Below are 14,327 nucleotides of genomic sequence, written 5' to 3'. Positions count from 1 at the left end.
AGAAGGTTGAATTGGGATGGTTTCATGTGCATGTCTTGTAGTTCCCTTCCAAAAGTCAGTTAGTGTTTGCAAGTAAATCTTTTGTGAGTGATTTAACATTTAAAGTGAGCTTAATCTAAAAAGTATCTTGACGGTAAATTTAAGTGACAGTATAAATGCAGTTTTCCATTACATAACAGGCATTATTAAAAGAACTTCCAAATTGGTTACTTTATCTTGATGGAAAATAAATTAACCATCAAACTAGAACCCCCCATAAATGTGATGTTGCCTTCTAAGTGAATAAGTACCAAATAGTCCTACAGGACAATACTCAAAGTCAACCAAGGTGGTAATAAGCTGTCTGCATCAAATTATTTATTTCAAGGCCCTTAAAACAGATATTTTCCTGGAGGATTTTGTGCGTAGTCAGGTACAGCATGACAGTCTGCAACCAGTGGGACTGTGGAAGAAACAATGAATTCTTAGAGAAAGTCTTCTGCTGAAAAATGGATAAATTGCCCCTACAACTGAGACAAACATTCCATTAGAAGGACAAATCAGAGATCTATGAGGTGTTATTTTTCCAAACTATGCTCGGAAAGTGTTTAATTTACTACCCCTATCAGATGAAACTAAACCCTAAGCTAGAAACCTGCATCCTGGTAAATATTTATATTCACTAATTTTTAACACTCCTTTCCTATGCAATCAGTCTGAGGATGTTGATCTGCTTCTGGTAAGTGGTAATGATGTTCATCTTAACAACAAGGAAAAGAAAAAGTTATTTTTCATTATGTAGTGAAATGTTTGTTGAAATAAAATGGAAAACACTACCATAATAAGTATGATGTGAACAGAAAGATCATTGTAATTTTTTTAATACAACAATATAGAAGACCAGATGTAGTTGTTGCACATATTCAAGTTATGCCTGCTAGAATTAATCTTTCTTGTTACTGGTGCTTTGAAAGCATGTAAACTTGTATTGTTAAAGGTGATGCAGCCTTATGGTGGCTCTCTGGTCTTTTTATCCTGCCACTCACAGAATTAGAGTTCTCTAGTGTAATTTTTACAGTGCAACATCTAATGCCCTTGAGTTAAAGATAAGTGTAACTGCTGTGCTACCTAGGAGTCTTGAAGGTTTTTTTAATGACAAAAACTACTCTGAAATAGTCAGAGCACCATCTACTGGTAAGACTTCAGTGTTCAGCAGTCTGGAGGTGCCCCTCACTTTCAAAATCCAGTGGAGCTGGGTTTGGAGGCTTTTGTTTCACCTTTTCTTTTTTTGTTTTGCTTTGTGGGTTTTGTTGATGTTGTTTGTGGTTGTTTTTTTTCTGTTTGAGTGAAAAGAAAAATACTGGGAATTGAGCTTATATATTTCATAAGTTTTTCACGATCTGTTCTTCTACCCACAATAAAAGCAATCTTACAAGTTCAGTTACCTAGGAGATACTGATGTAATGTGTTACTATGGTGACAACTGGTCTCTTGAAGGCTTGTAAATGGTAGGGTTGGCAGAGTTCATCAAAGCCACATGTTAAAGGATTAATTTCTAGAAATTTGTATCAGCCTATATTTCTCATGCACAGAACATACACAGAAAGCAAATACACTCAACTGACTTAAAACTAGTCAATAATATGTTTATTTTACTTACTTTAAAAGAATCAAAGGATAAATAACTCCCAGTCTGCTCAGTCATTGGCTACTCCAGTGGTTTCCGTAGCAACTCCTACTCTACCAGGGCAAGGGATGGGAGGATACCCATCAGCAATCTCAACAACATATGGTACTGGTAAGTATGCATGCAGGATGCAAAGGATGGGGGAGGGAGCAAGGTGCTGACAAGTGTCTATCTTAGTACTAATGAATTAGCTAATGTTCCTTGGGAGAAACTGAAAAATTCATAGCTGATATGCTTTTGCACTACATTTGCTTACTCTGTACCTGTCACTAACTTCAGACACATCTATTTTGAAGTCAACTGTCTTGTTTGAATGGAAGACTGATTTGGTAGCTTTCTTTCCTTGGCTTTAATAAAATTAAAAAAAAAAAAGTACCTTAAAAGGCAGTTCTTAGTCTTCTTTAGAAGTAATTTCATGTGGTTGAGTGCACCATCCTAACACCATGAGGGTAGTGGGAAGGAGCAGCTTCAGTGTCTCCACACCAGAGTTCAGTAACTTTGTGGGCTATCACAGGGTTACCTGGGAGGGCATAGAAATGAAGCCTCCAGAGATCCATTCCAATTCCTGTTGTGTATTGCTACTGTTCAGAAACAGACTTCCTACTGGGTTCTGCAAGGAAGACTGTAACCAAAATATTATGTTCTTCAATTCTTTCTGACAGTGCATCTGTAGTTATGGTGGATATACAGTCTAAGAATGCTTTGGATCTTTCAAACCCAGTAAAGCCCTGCTAAATTACAGAATAATTATTATACTGCATTATTTGCTCCCAAGTTAATGAGTTGAGGGAAGAGGAAGGTTTGCTTTTTCTGCTGCAACTTAATGTGATTGGTGTAATTAAAATTAAAAGGCTTATAAAATGACGTGAAAATTACTGTGCTAGTTGTTGTTTAATTGCTTCCTCTTTAATTCTCTCTTAATTATTGTCTTTCTGTTTTCAAATCCAGAATATTCTCTGAGTAGTGCAGATATATCATCTCTCTCTGGGTTTAACACAGCCAGTGCTCTTCATCTTGGTTCTGTGACTGGCTGGCAACAGCAACACCTACACAACATGCCACCATCTGCCCTCAGTCAATTGGGGTAAGCAGTGTTTTCTTCTTTTACTGTCCTAGAATGACTTCAGTCTCCCCAGTAATTCCAAATATAAAATATGTCAAGATAACATATCTGCACATATTTACTCTGTGTAAAAATTCCATTTTGCAAAACTGGAACTATGTATTCAATGTAAAGTTTGCTAAGTAGCTACTCTGTGTCCATGACATTTTCTCAATAGTGTACTCTCTATGTTTTAGTTTTTGTTTCTTTAAATAGCATTTTTTTTCAATACTAAAACCAAGCTGAACAGCTATTGTACTATTGCTATATTTTGCTGTTTATGCTTTTTATTTCCAGTTACTGTAGCACAAACATTTACAGTAAACTTGAAATTTTTCTAAATATTTTTAATCAAGTAAGAATTACACAATTATTTGACCTGAGATTAAGCCTTAACCTAATCTAATAATCACATACTCCCTTCTGCTCAACTCTGACATTCAAGTTTCATTTCTTTGGAAATTATTTCTATGAGAAAATAGCATAATTAGGCCTCAGAACTGTGAGCCCACAAAAGTCATTGTGATGTGCTGGTGTTGAGGAGGACAGGTATTCCTGTCCTCAAGTGGCTAATTTTGAGGCATTTATTCAAGTTTTGGAGAAGCACGCTGCTCAATCATTTCACGATCTTTAGAAGTGTGAAAATTCACAGAGAGAGATCACCTAATGCATTCTTGAACATGCAACGTCTTGGATCATTGAAATGAACAGGTGTATGATTTTCAAAAATTCTGATATCTTCAATTTCTATTGAGTAAGAATGTAGGCAGGCACCAGTGTGGCACACATAGGCCTGTGTGAGTAGACATGTTTGAATTTTAAAAATTTCAATTACAAAAATAGAAGCTGAAAACAGCAGAAGTTTATTTATGAGGGGTAATTTAATTTAGATGCATTTGAATTTTTTTTTCAGAAAGAGGTGTTTGCACATATGCTATTTTTTTTTCAAGATGGTTGCCATAATGTGAAACTGTTTAATACTATAAATGTGGCTTAAACTTCAAAATTCTCCTTCTAGTTTATCCAAATGTTTTTTGTAACTTATTTTGATATCTTTACCATGTACAGACAATCTGGGCTTTTAAGGACAGCTGTACAAGTGTCTCAAAGGAAAAAAAAATTAAAACTCATTTCTACATAAATAAGTATATATAGATACTAATGATATAAAAATATACAATTGAAGTAGTTGCTGAGATAGGAAGAAATAGTCTTAATATCTTTCTCTTACACTTCTGTTTTCTTTTTGAGTTTGCACCGTTTCTGAGGCAGCATTCAGACTAAAAGTTCAACTAAAGACATAAATAAAGTCTTGGATTGAAAGCTCACATTCGATATCCATGTATAAATTTACAATAAGCTGATTGTTTTCAGTGGCATACCTAAGAATATAATAAGGCTATTTGGTTAACCAAAAAAATGTATAAATTAAATCCTAAACTAACTACATGCCTTTTCAGATATGTCACACATCATGATTTGTTTCTAATCCATATCACAGAATGTCAAAGTGTAATGTCTGTGGCTGTGGAATATATTCTGAGTTGCTATTTTTATTATTATTCTTTCAGTGGTTTGTAAATGAATTCAGCTATGAAAGCTGCTTCACTGGCAGTTCTGGAGAAGTCTTCTATCTCTGCAGAAAACCATAAACCTTTAGTTTAGTCACTGAGTTCTGCATGCAAAGATACCTGTGCTAACTTTTGGATTATTTGAAAAACTTGAAATTATATAGAACATATTCAGTCCATGTCAAGCTGAGCTAGAATTTGCAGGAAGATTTAAAAATCAAACAAAATTATAGTCATCCTCATATATTTGAGAAATTACATCTAGAAAGATTTTGACAACTTTGCTGTCTCAGGTCCTATACTGAACAGATTTGGCAACTGTGAGATGTTTGTTGTTAACAGTAGGCTGTAAAGATCTGTGGGAAAACAGGTGAGTTAGTGGAAGAGACATTCTAGTTCTCATTCAGGTTTTGTTTTTCACCGAAGTCTAAAGGTGAAAACCAACTCTACTTCTGCAGTGCTTGACAGAAGAATTTGGTTAGTAATAGAATAGGACAGGGTTAGATGTATTAGCATGCTCCAGATAAGTCCCCAACAATTTCAGCAGCATTGTCAGAACCATCTTTAAGGTAATTGGAAAAGATCTCTGCAACCTGGCTCTTAATTCAGGTTGACTCTGCAATTAACAGCCATACTAGTGCTGGTTTACTTGAGGGCAAATACCTGAGAACAGGGTTCATTTTCCCTGTCTGTGCAGCTTTTGCTGTTTTGCAGAGCCTGGTGAACAGCTTAACAATGTAGAGCCTGGATATAACTGGAACATTAAAACAAGATAGACTTTTCAACTTTTTAGGTTAAAAAGCAAAATGGTATTTTCATGGTCTTTTAAATGAGTCTGCATCTGGAAAAAGATGCACACAAATTCTTTTGAAAATCATTCCCTCCCAGACTTTGGGATTTGATCTGAATATTGCTTCAATGTCTCTTACAGAGAGGGTTACTGCTTGTTTCACATGTACCAAAGAGTCTAACAGAAATTAATTGCTGATAACCAGAAGAGAAATTCATTCCAAACTTTGTAATAAAGGATTCAAATTTTTTAGTCACAAATCCCTTACATGGAAATTCCAAATTTCCAAACATGGAAATTTTCCAAAGTCATATGTACTGTTGACTTATTCTGTGACCCTTAGATAGCAAGATTATTACTTAGCAATGATTACTTTTGTATAATAACTGCAGCTAAATATAGGCAAATATCCTCCACTGAAACATTTTTACTGAAAAATTTATCTACAGTGACATCATGTTTAATGAATTTGTATCAGTTCTGCCAATCTGCTTGTTTTGAATAAAAAGCTCATATATTTCAGGTTGAGCCTTTTATTCTTATGCCTGTATTGGAAATAAGATGTTCCAGTGATTCAGTTTCATGTTACTATGTGTTTAGAAAGGTCTTCTTAAAAAGTGTAAATCCTAATGTGTGAGAGCTAATCAAAATACCTTGACACAGAAATTCTTTTTCTGCTGTTACTTTGACCAAAAAAATGTATATTAAAAAAACCCAAACAACAACAACAACAAAAAAACCTACCTAAAGAAAAAACAAAGGGGAGGAAGGTTGCATTGTTAGCAAGTCAAAAATATCCTCTGTTCTCTTACCTACAAATTAGCACTTAACTAAAGTTGCATAACTAAATTTTGCAGTGAATTTTCAATGGTTCATTACTTGTATTTATGGGGAAAAATTCCATGAAATGAGAAAGTAAACTAATTTAGAGGTGCAAGTGTGTAGGTATGTCAGGCTCCATCTTCCTTCGATAGACTACTTTCTCCTCCTGGAAAAGCCTACCTGGTGCATGTTCATGTCCTCCCTCACTCGTCACCTACTCAGACCTGCACTTCTACCTGTGCATGCTGAGCTTCAGTACCAGTTGGAGATTCAAACAGATGGAGACACACACAGAACTGATCTCACTGGCATCACTGAGGACCAAACTCCCTTCCAAGCTCATGACACCTTGCCGTGCTCCCCACCTCTCACACAGCAGAGCTGTGTAGTTCTTCCATGTGGAACCCAGATAGGAACCAGCATTTCTCCATATGCCCATCATAATCTAAATAAACATCACATTTTCACTACACTGGTCTCAACAGGAACTGCTGTGCCAAATTCAAATATTAATTTTCTTCATTGTCCCCATGAAATGAAGTATTTTCATACAATATATGGAAAAAGGTGATGATGTCAACATGAGTGGACTACCGGGCACCTATTGAGTGCACATAATTATACACAAACATTTGAAGTAATTTCCTTTATTTTCTCGGTGGGTTTCCTGTACTCAAATCTTATTTGTTTTCCAGAGAATTTAGTGTAGGTTTGAAATGATAAAAACAGATCGTACTTGAACAAAAGTCATATAATTATATGAAGCAACAGTGTAAAATATGCATTGATACATACACTCACACACGTATACAGGAAATTAAATCATTTTGTAACAGGCACAATTCTCTTTTTTTATAATAGACCTTCTATTCTAAATAGAGATCAATCCTCTCTTTAGAATATGGGTCTAAAGGCTGCACCTAAGTATGTATTATTTCACCATTCACATATATGTGTAACAGTAGGTTTCCCTTGTAAGAGACCATTTTAGCTTAGATGAGATTCTCAGAAAAATATTTCAGAAAATGTTAATGAAATAATGTAAATTACAGTCCAATAAATAGATATTAAAACTCAGAAATAGTTTCAGCAGGAAAAGACTATATTTAAAAAGAAAAAAAATATTGTGAATAAAAATAATTGCTGCAATTTATTTATATTGTTTTAAACCTCAAAAATTCAGTCCTGACCTGCCAAAATGACTTCTTAAACTTTTTAAAATTTATTTAAAAAAAAAATGTTCAAAATGCAAATCAACCTGAAGGCATTTATAAAACTGCCTCCAATTTGTATGCCAGGTATTTATGTAACCTGCTAGTGAATCACAAGGAATCTGTAGAAAAGTCTATAGAAATGCGTTCTCATACTCACTTCTGAAGCACTCTTAAAAAGGCAATATTGCAGTACAGCAATACTAGCTATCTTTCATTGAAAATTCAGCTTATCCCTCTAGATTTATTCTGTTGGGGGCTGTCACACGACAGAATGCAAGTATGTTCCATGTGAACATATTTGACTGAATATGGTTATTTTTATCTAGCATGGGTTTTTTAGTTATCCCCAGCATGCGAAGTGACATGTCATTTGCTCACATCAAACACTTCTAAATCAAATCCGCAGGCTCCACCGTCCTTTATAATGGGACGTTCAGGTTTAGCTATAAGTTTAGCATCTAAAATCATATGTAATCTTATCATACATGCTAAACTGACAGCTTGTTTACTCAGGTAAAGTCCTAGGATCTCCTAAGCAACTGAAAAATTAAGTCACTGGAAATGAAAAGCAAAAGAAAAAAGGGGCATAAATGTATATTTGATTCTTGTTGGATTCTTTTTAACAAGTTTTCAGGAAGAGTGGAATATTCCACTAAGTTGGAATGGCAAAGTCTTATATTTACAGTGTTCTCTATGTGTTAATTTAATATCTACAAAAGCAAAAGCAAAAGCAAAGAAAATGTACTCTTTACAAAAAAAAAAAAAAAAAAAAAAAAAAAAGCTGCATTTGCTACTGTGAGTGCTATTATTCCTGAACTCCATAATTTATGAAAGGGCTTGTTGCAGATTTGGCACTATCATCTGTATAGGAATGAAGGGTAGATAAAAGCCATTGGAGGTAGAGCATCCTGTTCTCTTTAGTTTCTAACAGGATCCATTCATTATTAAACACTGCAGTAATTCCTGATAAAAGCAGCTGATATCATTCAATATTGAAGCCATGTAGTTTCATTTTAAATCTGTCAGAAGAAAAAAAATCCATTTTGTCTTTCATCACAGTAGTAAATGTTGTTTAAGCTAATCTCAGTTCTCAGTTGATGCGTTACCAGGAAAAGTGGAGTATTTCAATAAACGAAAAGACCACATCTAAACTTAACTGTGTCTTCTACATGCTTAAAAATCGCTTCCAAATCCCAGGGTTGCATCTTCTTGCATTAAAAATGCCTGCATATGGCTTTGGGTTTAAAATCCTGTGAAGCCAAGTGGTCTGTTGCCCCTACTGCCTTCCTCCCCATGTATAAGTAAACACTCATGAGTAGAAACCTTGAAACTGTGTTTCTGGGGTTAGACACTAACTTCAGCCTAGCAGATGGTCTCTGAAGTGGAACTTGGAACATGGAACTTGCATGTCGAGAACTCTATTTTAATAACAAAAGGTCAGGTTTTGCCAGGAGGTGGTGCTTTTGTACAAAATATTTTGCCGATACAAGTGAGCTCATTTTTCCCAGCAATAATGCATGTTTTCAGTATTCACTCTCCTCCCTGCTTGTTTCATCTTTCCACTACCATTACCTGTCCACAAAAATGCACAGGGAAAAAAAAAAAAGACCTTAGAATAATTATACAGCTTGCCTTGAAAAAGTTAAAAAGTTTCAGTGTAGTATTCTGTCTGCTAGCAGCATTCTCTGAGCTTGTCTCTCCTACATACAAACAGTATAGGCCTCTGACACTACTTTTCAGCTTCTCTTTGGTAGTTTATGCAAAAGTGTTCTGGATTGAATTACAGATTCATAGATTTAAACCTTAGAATCATATCTCAATCCTCACATGTCTATGCTATTTTATTCCTGTCAATGCTAGGACCAGTAATTTTAACTCTATTCTGAAAGGTAAAGGTGTAAAAAGTACCCAGGCCAGATTTCTTTTTGTTTCTGTTTTGCATCTGAAGTCACATGTCAAAATGAAGAGCAATAAAAGCAGTTGGGTGCGTTCAAGTTAATTGGATTCATCCCAGCATAAAGCCCACGCCTCCCCTGTCTCAGCCAGTGCATACACACGCACAGCATTAGTTACACGGAAACCTGCAGGTGGTTCCAACAGTGCAAAGGCTCACTTCGCCAAAGCTGTGGTGACACTTGATTTTAAAATAAAAGGAGACAGAGAGATTGAAAGCAAGACGTCCTTCCAAACTGAGGTCATGTCCCACTCAAATCAACCACATTGTGGTGCTTCCGTCTCCTGGAATTTGTGAATTCTGCCTGTACAACAGTCCCCGTGCTCTCTGTGCGCGCTTGTCCTGCGCGAGCCTTTACACTGGTGTTTTGTGTGAGTGTTTGTGCATATCTGGGGGCTCCATGCCTCCTCCGTCTGTAACTGGGTTTCCTTTCCTCCTACAGAGCTTGCACTAGCACTCATTTATCTCAGAGTACAAATCTCTCCCTGCCTTCTACTCAAAGCCTCAACATCAAGTCAGAACCTGTTTCTCCTCCTAGAGACCGTACCACCACACCATCGAGATACCCACAGCACACGCGCCATGAGGCGGGGAGATCTCCTGTTGACAGTTTGAGCAGCTGTAGCAGTTCCTATGATGGAAGTGACCGAGAAGATCACCGGAACGAATTCCACTCCCCCATTGGACTCACCAGACCTTCGCCGGACGAAAGGGAAAGCCCCTCTGTTAAGCGCATGCGGCTCTCTGAAGGATGGGCAACATGATAACATTATTACCTATTAGTTGGTTTTTTTTTTCTTGCAGTGTGTGTGTGCTATACTTTAATGGGGGGAGGGGGGAGGGGTCGATATGCATTATATGTGCTGTGTGTGAAAAAAAAAAGTCAGGTACTCTGTTTTGTAAAAGTACTTTTAAATTGCCTCAGTGATGCAGTATAAGGATAAACAGAAATGCTGAGATAAGCTTAGCACTTGAGTTGTACAACAGAACACTTGTACAAACTAGATTTTAAGGCTAACTTCTTTTCACTGTTGTGCTCCCTTGCAAAATGTATGTTACAATAGATAGTGTCATGTTGCAGGTTCAACGTTATTTACATGTAAATAGACAAAAGGAAAACATTTGCCAGAACTGGCAGATCTTTACTGAGAGAGAAAGCAGCTGTTATGCAACATATAGAAAATGTACAGATGTTTTGACAGACCCAGCGATTGGGTGGCCATGAATTGATGCTAGAAAGAGACTGGGTCACCTAACATACCGAAAATGCTCACAAACATGCAAGCATATTTTTAGAGTATGGGACTCATTTAAAAAGGATCAAAACGTTTAAAGAGGACCATACTTGTAAAAATGTTGAGTTCGAGGGCTGACATATTTAATTTTAAAAATTCTGGGTCTGTATCACTTATTAAATAAAAAAAAAGGTATACAAATATGTACATTACATTTTGCTTATTTTCATATTAAGAAGTAAGACAGAGTTTGCAAAGCATTTGTGGCTTTTGTAGTTTCCTTAAGCCAAAATGTGTTCTTTTTTCCTTGAAAGCTTTGCTAATCTTTTAACAGTCCTGAAGAAACAAACAAAAACGGACTTTTTGTATAGAAAGCACTACCCTAAGCCTTGAGGAACTCCATGCTTTGCTAACCAAGATAACTGTTTTCTCTTTGCAGAAGTTTTGTTTTTGAAATGTGTATTTCTAATTATATAAAATATTAAGAATCTTTTAAAAAAATCTGTGAAATTAACATGCTTGTGTATAGCTTTCTAATATATATAATAATTATGGTAATAGCAAAAGTTTTTGTTATCTTAATAGTGGGGAATTATATTTGTGCAGTTGCACATTTAACTATTTTCTTTCGGTTTTCTTTTACTGCGTATACATTTTACAGATCAAAGTCAGCTGTTGAAAGACTGATCTGTAAACAGACTTTACCCACAGTGTAACAAACTAAATCATTTTAATACAGCATTTTACAATCATTTGGGTGAACTGCGATCCATTGTATATACTGATTAGTTCTTTCATGCTGTTTTGTGCATTGTACAAGTTAAGGGCCCTTCTATTACTTAATGTCCTGCGTATCTTGTAGTTTTCCATGGGTTAAATGACAAAGTGGCGTAACTTGGCCCTTTCTCATTAATGAAGCTGGTATTCTGCCTGTCAGAATTGGGTGTGCAGCTCGAACGGCTGTCAGCTACGTGAGTGCAAGTGAATATGTGCTGAAGCAGCAGAGAGAGGCAAAGGGAGGGATCAGCACAAACGTGCCTTGTATAAAGATTACTCCCCTCTCTCACAGACGTAAAACTTCTAGAGGCATCATCAATTAAAGGATCATTCAAAGTTGATTGGTCTTACACAGCCAATGTTGGCCATCAGGTCCCTGGTTCTCACGGACCTCTGCAGTCACGTCATCTAACAGTGGGCACGTTGTTGAGCAACGCTCCCTGTATGTTTACACCGGAGCAGGACTTGCTTTAGCATATGGCATCCACATTTTGTCCAGCCTCATATTGTTCCTTTGACTGTAGATTGACCAGAGGGAATGTGTCATTTTCTTCAAGTCCCTCTTTGTCCCTCTTGTTTATTAGAAAAAAAATTGGTGTATTCAAGTGTTTCAGTTTAATCTTTCTGTTGGAGGGGAAAAGTGTTTAAGCAAAATGTTAGTGCCATAGTAAAACTGTAATATATCTCCTTTTTTCAAGAGTCCTTCCAGGTCTCGCCTACATACACTGACACCATGATGAATGATATAGCTGGGGCAGTGAAATGTCAACACAAAATATTTTGTTAAGGGAAATCCACACTCTTTTTTCCAGCTATGTGTGCAGTTGCTGTGCACTGCTCAATGATGGAGTGTACCTCTCTGTAGTAGAGAATGATGATCAGACTACGGTGTGCATTAGGACATAGGCTCTTCACTTATCATGACTTTACAGAAGCCTGGCTTACAGGCACTCTCAACCGTGCAGGGGCTAGTGTATAATCTGGAAACTCCTTAAGCAGAATACTGTGCTACTAATGCGTCTATTTTATCTCGTGGAGCAAACTGCAGGGTAAACAAAGATACGCATGTTTAAAAAAAAAACGAAAAAAAAAAAAAAAAACAAAAAGAAAAAAGCACAAAAAGAAAAAAAAAGTTAAATGGGGCCCATGATTAAGTTTAAAACACAAAAAGACCTGTTTTTGAAACCACTTTCTTCACCTTCAGATGAATCTATACTCATAATCTCTTCTGAGAATTTTAAACTTTGGTGTGTCAAAAATATGCAAATATATCACAAATGTACCTTGTCATTTCAAGAAAAAAATACAACTTTATCGGTATTGTAGTAGAAACTTGTCAGTGGGGAAGGGGATTTGGTCTATTGATATATGAAGAATAGCCATATTAATAGTTTACCTTGCGATTTGCCTCAGCAACGCATGAAAAAAAAAAGATATCATATTTAATGAAGATGCAGTGTAATATATTACTGCAAGTAATTAAGCAGAAAGTAGCGTGAAAAGTATTGCCTGGGCAATTTATATTAACTCTGACAGTGATTTTTGTATAAACACAAGTAGAACAGAATCACGTGAAAACAAATGCCAGTCAGCCCTCTTGTTCCTGCTGCAGAGGGCAACTAACTTATACTGGCAAAATTGTGGGGGATAATGCATATTTGCAAACTGATCTAATGATAAGAAGCACAACTTTGATTGTGAAGTCACTTTCTGTAAACTATAACTGTCTACCTTTCTTGTTCCTTTATCTGTACCTTACCATTTATTGTATTTGCAAAGCTAATTTGGGTTTATTGTGTGATTCCTTTGTATTTAAGGAGTTTGGGGCAGAGCCCTGAAAGAGTATTAACATTTACTTTACCTTAACCCATGCTATATAATGTTTTAGGCAACATTCTTAATTGTAAGTTCAAACACCCGAAGTGGCATTCTGGACATCTGCAAGTATTGTTATAGCTAAGCTAACCCCTATTAAAAGGTGTTGTCAGTTAGTGTTTAATTGCTGGTGACAATTATATGATATACCCTATCTGCACAACATGTATATTGTATGCATTGAGCCATTCGCAGTAAAGCTTTTGTCATTTCAGTGTCTTTCAAAAGTTGCGTTTTATAACAAAAATGGCTTATATTTTTCCCAGAAGAGGAATTTAGCAATTTTTAATGAATAATATAAAAACTATCTGTTGTCCTCAGATCTTTTTCAGGTAAGGTGAGCATACGAATAGAAGAACTCATGGGCTGTTTTCAAGGATGTCAACCCTTTTGTATTGTATGTGTTATCCTATATACCCTCTTTTATCTATAGTCTAACAGCTGTTTTGTTTTCCTTCTTACTTCGTGTGGAAGGTAAATGCTTTGTAATTTTTTAAAAGCCACTTGAAACCTCAATAAAGGCTGTTGCCTAAACATGGCATACTTCATCTGTTCCTGTTTGTGCCATCTGCTGTGATGTCGTCGGTTATATGGCATTAATTTCTGGCCACTACAGGTCTCTTGAAGGACTGATGGAACATTGGTGTCTGTTAGAATGCTTCAGACTGTAGATGTAATAAAAGGCTTTTGTTAATATATTTTAACCAAAGATGTGGAGCAATCCAAGCTTTGAGCCACAGACTTTCTGCATCAAAAGTATCTGTTTGATTATTTTCATAATCAGGTGTTGCATTTCTGCCTTCCCTTGTCATACCTCAGACTGATCCGTACCTCAGTTTGATTCAAAAAAAGGTCAGTTAAGTAAGTCATTAAAAAAAAAAATTAAAAATAAAAAATGCAGTACCAGAGTCCTTTGTGGATTAACTGTTGTCAGACCTGGGTTACTGCAGGCATTACACTTGGATTGCTTCAGATGGTTTGTTGTATCCTTTTTTTTTCTTTTTTTCTTCTCTTTCATGGGGATTTGCTTCCATAAAACAATGGTGATAACAAAATAGCTTGTAAATGGGAGCATACAAGCATTTGCAACAAATATTAAAGTAGAGGCTCACAGCGGCATAAGCTGGACTTTGTCGCCACTAGATGACAAGATGTTATTACTAAGTTAAACCACATCTGTGTATCTCAAGGGACTTAATTCAGCTGTCTGTAGTGAACAAAAATGGGAAAATTTCAAAAGATTCTCCTGCTGGAAATAAGGTATAATTTGTATTTTGCAGACAAATCAGTAAAGTTACTGGCTTTCTTAGTGATACGGTGT

At 36.1% G+C, this 14,327-nt stretch overlaps 1 protein-coding gene across 23 annotated transcripts in view; it reads left to right on the top strand.

The window, feature by feature from the left end:
• MEF2C (myocyte enhancer factor 2C) overlaps positions 1-14,319 on the top strand; it is a 139,628-nt gene extending 125,309 nt beyond the window's left edge. For 8 of the 23 annotated variants that reach the window (XM_032676806.1, XM_032676813.1, XM_032676815.1 and 5 more), the window contains 4 exons: positions 695-718; positions 1,648-1,777; positions 2,615-2,750; positions 9,562-9,883. In XM_032676806.1, coding sequence (XP_032532697.1) covers positions 695-718; positions 1,648-1,777; positions 2,615-2,750; positions 9,562-9,883 — 612 coding nt within the window. Of the gene's footprint in view, positions 1-694; positions 719-1,647; positions 1,778-2,614; positions 2,751-9,561 lie in introns of all 23 variants that reach the window. The other 15 variants (XM_032676816.1, XM_032676817.1, XM_032676811.1 and 12 more) reach the window with 7 other exon arrangements.
• The last annotated feature ends 8 nt before the right edge of the window (positions 14,320-14,327 follow it).

This window comes from Chiroxiphia lanceolata, chromosome Z (genome assembly GCF_009829145.1).
Source record: "Chiroxiphia lanceolata isolate bChiLan1 chromosome Z, bChiLan1.pri, whole genome shotgun sequence".
Lineage (NCBI taxonomy): Eukaryota > Metazoa > Chordata > Aves > Passeriformes > Pipridae > Chiroxiphia > Chiroxiphia lanceolata.
This window is presented reverse-complemented; position numbering and strand designations above follow the sequence as displayed.